Consider the following 6,226-nt stretch of genomic DNA (forward strand, 5'->3'; position numbering starts at 1 on the left):
ACCTAACTCTGTTGCCAGGCCCCAACAGAGCAGATGGAGCTCCAGATAAACGGGCCTTTGGAAGGAACAGGAGTGGGATTAGAAGTTAACACTGACCCTGCTCAGCCTGTATTCTCTGTCCCGATCTGCTTCAGTTTCCAGGACTGGGAGTGGGGACCAGGCCTTGGAAACCAGGTTTATACATGAGGCAATCCATCTCCCCTCCTTAGGTCAATCATTCTTTGAGGGGTCACTGGGTCCCCTGGAGTAAAAAGAAATTTGCCACAATTTTAGGCACAGTTTTGCTTTTTATCTCATCAATGTACATTTTAATCTAACATTCTAACAGCCTCATACTCCTAACCCCTGCCCAAGCCCTCTCCCCCTCTTTCCCACCCTTGCCCAATTGGCATTTCATCTGCCCCAGGGGCAGGAAGTCACCAGGCACAAAGGTGATTCAAGGAGGAGGTGACACCAGTGGCTCTCCCAAGAGGAGCCCTCCCTGAAGAGTCCAGAGGTCAAGGAGGCCCAGGTAAGGAGAGGTCGTGGGATGAGCCTCATTGGAAAACACTGTCTCCTAGATCTCAGTCCCATTCAGAGTCTGTCTCCCTGGGCCTGTCCCTGCCAGTGAGCATAGCAGAAGGGCAGAAATCCTCAGACAGGGGGACTTGTGGATAGAAAGGGACCTTTAGTCCAAGTCCGACTCAGAGAGTGAGCAAGGCTGTTGGAATCCCCTTTCATGCAGGCTGTGTAGATGCTCCTGGCTGCAGCTTTCTGACTCCTCTGGTATCCCAGGAGTGCAAGGAGGGGCTCTTGTGACCAGCATCCTGGGGATATCCCACTCAGGAAGACAGAAGGCCAGTGCTGCTACCTGCAGCCACAAGACTCCACCACCATGTCCTCATACTGCTTATAGACCACGTTGTTGGCAGAGTCAATGAAGAGGATGCTGATGGGACTCAGTCGAGTGGGCACACAGCAGGTGGGTGGTGTGGACTCAGGGTCCATGGAGTTCATTAGGGTCTGGATGACTGCATGGTTCGTGGGCTCCAGGTGGGAACGCAAGGGGAACTCACATAGCCCCTCACAATGGAAGGCCTCATACTCAAGGGGTGCGATGATCCAGTCATCCCAGCCCATGTCCTTGAAGTTGACATGCAGTGCCTTCCGACTGCAGCGGGCCTTGGGGTTCTTGGTGGGCCGCTTGCCCTGGCGCGTGGCCAGCGGGGCCCGCCGTTTTCGCCGCTGGCTGAACAGGTACTCATACACGGTCTTATCATCCTGGCCGGAGCGGGCCTTAATCTCATTAAAGAACAGGTCCCGTTTCTTGGTACGGCCAAACACCAGGAACAGGGCCTTCTCGTGGACCTGCCGGGCAGTCCGGTCGAAGCCCAGGCCACGGAGGTCCACGGCCCGGCCCCGTTCCCAGGCCTCCAGCTCCAGGCACAGCTGGGCCGAGTTCTTAAAGTTTCGGAAGAGCTTCCAGATGTCGAACACCTCCCAGCCAGATCCGTCCAGGCCTGGCACGGAGCGCACATCCAGCAAGGCTGCCGGCTGCCGGCCGCTGGGGCAGCTGGACAACTTCAGCTGGGCAGCCCGCCTGCTGCTGGGGGCCCCAGGCTTGGCTGTGTCCGAGGACTTCTTCCGTAAGATCCGTAGCTCGGCCCCTAGCAGCCCATCCTTCTCCAGGGCACTAATGTCAAACACGTACCTCTGCTTCCTGACCACAGGACCTCGGTCATCTAGAGAGAACACCCAGAAGTCATTCCCTGCAACCTCACCAAGGGGGCCAGTCACCTCAAGGCCTCAGGGGAAAGCCACAGCTCTCTCCCCTTCAAGAGATCTTTCTCTAACCTCCTCCCCACTCTGACAGATGCCAAGACCCAAACCACTGAGAGTCTTTTTCAAAATAAGGGAGCTTCCTACACAGCCAACCAAGTAGGGTTGTTATCTGTAAATGTGGCTGTGGGTGATTTGAGTGATTCTGGGTATTTGTGTCAATGATGCTCGTATCAGAGATCCATCAGCTTTAGAACTGCTTGCTACCTATCCCTCTCCCATCTGTTATCTAATACTATCTCTCATTGGTGAGATAGGTGGGGTCGGTAATATAATTACCCCTGTTTTTCCAGAGGCTCAGAGAAGTTAGGTGACTTGCTCAAACTCACTCAGCTAGGATAAAGCAGAGTTGGAACTCCAGCCTAGAGCTTTTTATACCCAATCCTGAGCTGCTTCCATTATACCTTATAGAAGACCTTAGTGTTCTTGTTATACAGATGAGGCACAGAGGAGTGATGTGCCTAAGGTCACACAGCGAGTTAATGATAAATCTGATCTAAAATCCAATTCCCTGGCTTCCCAGTCTAATGATATTTTTGTGCATGTGTCTAACTCTGCTGGGTGTGTGTGTGTGAGTGTGTGCATATGCGTACGATTGGGCTCCTATGTGAGTATGAAATGTAATACATGTTTTTTGTGACATGTTATGTGCATGTATGATTGGTCTTGTGTGAATATTTGAAGGATGTGCATGTATACGTGTGTATATATGTTAGAAGAATCCATACATAGGTAAGAAGGTGTGTGCGCACCACACGTGTATGTATGTGATTCAGCATATATGTATAAATATAAGGTTGTGTGTGTGCATGAGAAGCTCAGCAGTATGTCCAAGTCAGCATGCGCTCCTTCCTAAATACCAATTTGCCATTGGGAAGCATTCATATATTGCTCTAGAAGGTGACTAATTAGGCCTTTAAACTCCCAGTCTCCCCTTCTGCCTCCCCCTCTGCAAGCTCCCTTAGTGCTGGGGGGCACAAGGACTTATTTTATGAGCCCCCAAGGGGTCACAGCGTTCCCCAGCTGGGCAGGCAGCCAGGCCACCTCCCCCACCTCAGCCAGACCTGCTGCCTCTGTGCCTCCCCCACCCTCTGTCATCCCCCACAGGCCAGCTCTAATGAGGAGGCTCTCCCACTCTCTGACCCCTCCCCCACCCTGCCAGCCAAAGTTCTAAGACTCAAAGAACCAGAGCATAGGAGCTGCAAGAAACCCTAGCCATCAGTGATCCACTTCCCTCCTCACACCTATGGAGAAACTGAGGCCAGGAGAGGGGAAGAAACTTGCTAAGATCACATAGCAAGTGGAGAGAAAAACTCAAGACAAGAATGTTAGGTGGGCAGAGGGAGAAGTGAGGGGAGCAGATATTCTCCTGGGTTAATGATAAAAATGATCTGTTTTATGACAGAACATAAAGCTTCCGTATTTGAGGGGCTCTCAGAAATCACCCAGTCTAACCCCCACAGAGTTGTACAGATGAGAAAATTGAGACCCCAGAGGGAGAAGAGACTTTCCCAAGGTCACATTGTGAGTTTGACCCCAGGTCTGCTCCCCTTCTCCGTGTGTCTAAATGTCGTGTTCCATGATTCCAAGATGCCTCAATTACTATCTTCACCTATCCTGCCTCCTCTGCCCCCTCGTCTGAAGGCAAAGTTGTAGAACCATGGGTACACTGGTGAGAAATTCATTTCTCTCTCTGCCATCTGAGAAAAAGTACAAACCCCTGGAGCCTGGAAAGTTTGGCCAACTCTCATAGGAACAGAACCTGGCCTGGTAATCAAGAGTCTGATCCCCAACTCTGCCACCAACTGGCAGGTCTTGTCTCCTCTCCAGGCTTCAGTAAGCCCCTCTGCACGTTGCAGGAATTGGACTTGGCGATTCCCAGGTGCCCTTCAGCTCTGACACGCCAGCAGCCTGGGACCTGGTATGTATGAGATAAGTCCCAGATACCACCCCAGGCCAGATGCACACACATCTCCCACAAGTGCAGTGTCAGGGCTCTGAAAGGCCCCTCCATACATGCAGATGCCCCTCCCTCTGAGCCGTGCCCCTGCCACCCCACCCCCTCACCTTGCCCTTTGTCAATAAAGCTGGTGATGGTGTTGGCCAGGCCAGCCTCCAACTTCACGCTGCTGTTGCCTCCCTTTCTGTCAGCATCGGACAGCGTCCTGTACAGCGAGAGCATGTACTCATGGGGCGTGATGGGGGGCGGGCGGAACGGCTCCTTGGGCTCTCGAGGGGGCCCAGGCTCTCTGGCCTTCTTCAGCAGGAAGGGGCTGGGGACAGATCCTGCCTTTGGGGGTGCCTTACCCCCAGGAAGCTGTCCTTTTGGGGTCACAGTCCTTGTTGCAGCCTGCCTTGTCTGGGGAGGGTGTCCTGGTTTGGGTTCAGAGCCACCCGGTCTGGGGGGCAGCTTTTTGGGTTCATCCTTCTTGGGCTGTGTAGGCCCTCCTGTCTGCCCGGTGCCCCCCTTTGCCCTGGCACTGGTGGCTCCTCCACCATAGCTGTGACCCCCTGGCCTGAAGATGTTCCGGGCCAGAGGGGGCCTCTCCTTGGCTTCTGCTTTGGCCAATCCTGGCCTAGCCCCTTGGGGTCTCTGGCCCAAGTCAGGGGCACCCAACACAGTGCAGATGAATTCCAGGTCCAGCCAAGCCAGGTGCCAAAGCAAGAAAGTGAGGAGTTTGGGGAGTCTCATCCTCTGGCCAGCCGCTGAGTGACACCAAAGAGAACGGCGGCAGCAGCGAAGGTGCCTCTGGTTTGGCAGGAAAAACCATGAAAGGAGTGGACCCTCAAAAGCAGCAGCAGCAGCAGCAGCAGTAGCAGCAGAAGGAAAGGCTTTCTCCTCAGTCTGAGACTCTTTAAGTCTGCCGGGCGTGTGTTTGTATCCAGTCCCATAGTGGAAATGCTCTCGTATCCAGACGTGCACCGTCTCCAGTCAGCAGCTGAAAATAACTCGTTCTTGAAAGGAGAAAGCCGACCGCCCCCTTTCTCCTGCACAACTGACTGAGGGCTTGAAGGAGGCTTGTATAAGGCTGAGGGATTTTTCCAAGAAGGAAGAATGGCGTAATGCTGCCTGTGTGCTCCAGTTTTTTTTTTTTTAAGTTTTGAATCCTTTCCAGTGAAAATACTTACACACGCACACACACACACACACACACACACACGCCTGCAGGTGCTCAGAAAAATCTTTTACAAACCTGAACTCAGGAATTGAAAACGGAATTCCAACCCAAACCAATTTAATTACTCTCTGATGTCATGCTGTCTAAACTCATTTAAGTGCGATATATTTATGTGAAAAAAATCACCGCTGCCCTTTCGAGGCCGTGGCTCACGGGGGCTCTTGGCACAGAGCCCCGCGGCGGGACTCCAGGCTTAGGGGGCCTCTCAGTCCATGGAGCCGACTCAGGGGTCTTCACCTCCACCTCACGGGACAGCCCACCCCTCCTTCCTGAGGAAAGATGCTGAGGAATGAGCTCAAGGATCTTAAGCCCCCGAAGCATGGGGAGTGTGGGTTTTCAGTTAAGTCCTTGGGGTGTTTTTAAAGCAGTTTCAACCCCTGTGTCTAGTCTGGGGCCTGATTTGTTGTTGGGGGGGCAGCACAGATGGCAGCATTTACCCACAGTTTCTTTTATTTTAATAAACTTGTGGTGACCCAGAGACAGAAAAATATCAGTACCCCCTACTCCCCTCCCCCCAAATGCCATTGACTGGGCTCAGATGATTTCTTCAGGCTTTGGGGGACATTGCTACCCCTGAGCCCACTCCTTGGATGGAGGCAGGTCCAGAGTGTACCTCACTACCACCCCAGCTAAGACAGACTCAGTTTTGTTGGAAAAGGACTGGCTGAGTGCAGAGGTGGCAGCCCGAGCCTGGGGTAGCAGCGGCCCCTGCAGGAAATTGGAAAAATGATTTCCCACATGATGCTTTTCTGGTAGCTCTGGAAGAAGTCTGATTTCCATCTGGACTCAGGAGAGAAAGCTGTTCTCTTCACCTGCAACACCCTCCTTTTACTCCCACTACTGGAGAAGTCCTCCTTATCCAGAGAACTTAAGCTGAAAATTCACCTCCTTCGGGAAGCCTTCCCTGATCCTCAGATAGAGCCAATTACTCCTTCTTGTACATTTTGCTACAACGCTTGTCACACTGTAAGGAGTACAGCCACGGTAGAAGCAGTAGTCAGATAGTCTTCTTTCTTAATCTGAGATTCTCTGAACCTACCTAACAGAGAGCTGTTTGTACTCTAAGTTCACCAGATTGGTTTCCCAGCACAACCTGGCATAGAGCAGAAGCTCAGTAAGTGTTTGATGCATGAAAGAAGATGAAACACAGCTGGGGTGTCCAGGTGCCCAACTAGCCTTTTCTTAGTGATGCTCCCAGAGCCTCGCTGATCTTCAGAGCACAGCTGCAT

At 52.5% G+C, this 6,226-nt stretch overlaps 1 protein-coding gene across 1 annotated transcript; it reads right to left on the reverse strand.

Annotated features, from left to right (window-relative positions):
* Nucleotides 1–267: 267 nt before the first annotated feature.
* GDF5 (growth differentiation factor 5) lies at nucleotides 268–4,831 on the reverse strand. The gene is made up of 2 exons (NM_001309396.1): nucleotides 3,886–4,831; nucleotides 268–1,721 (listed from the first exon to the last, which is right to left on the reverse strand). Exons 1-2 carry the CDS (start codon nucleotides 4,508–4,510, stop codon nucleotides 847–849), a joined length of 1,500 nt encoding a protein of 499 aa, NP_001296325.1. The 5' UTR covers nucleotides 4,511–4,831; the 3' UTR covers nucleotides 268–846.
* Nucleotides 4,832–6,226: the final 1,395 nt, after the last annotated feature.

The sequence above is a fragment of the Equus caballus genome, chromosome 22 (genome assembly GCF_041296265.1).
Source record: "Equus caballus isolate H_3958 breed thoroughbred chromosome 22, TB-T2T, whole genome shotgun sequence".
Lineage (NCBI taxonomy): Eukaryota > Metazoa > Chordata > Mammalia > Perissodactyla > Equidae > Equus > Equus caballus.

Coding starts and splice junctions, on each gene's coding strand:
- GDF5 (NM_001309396.1), bottom strand. CDS start 4,510: ATGAGACTCCCCAAACTCCTCACTTTCTTGCTTTGGCACCTGGCTTGG. Junction 1,722..3,885: donor CTTTATTGACAAAGGGCAAG/GTGAGGGGGTGG, acceptor TGTTCTCTCTAG/ATGACCGAGGTCCTGTGGTC.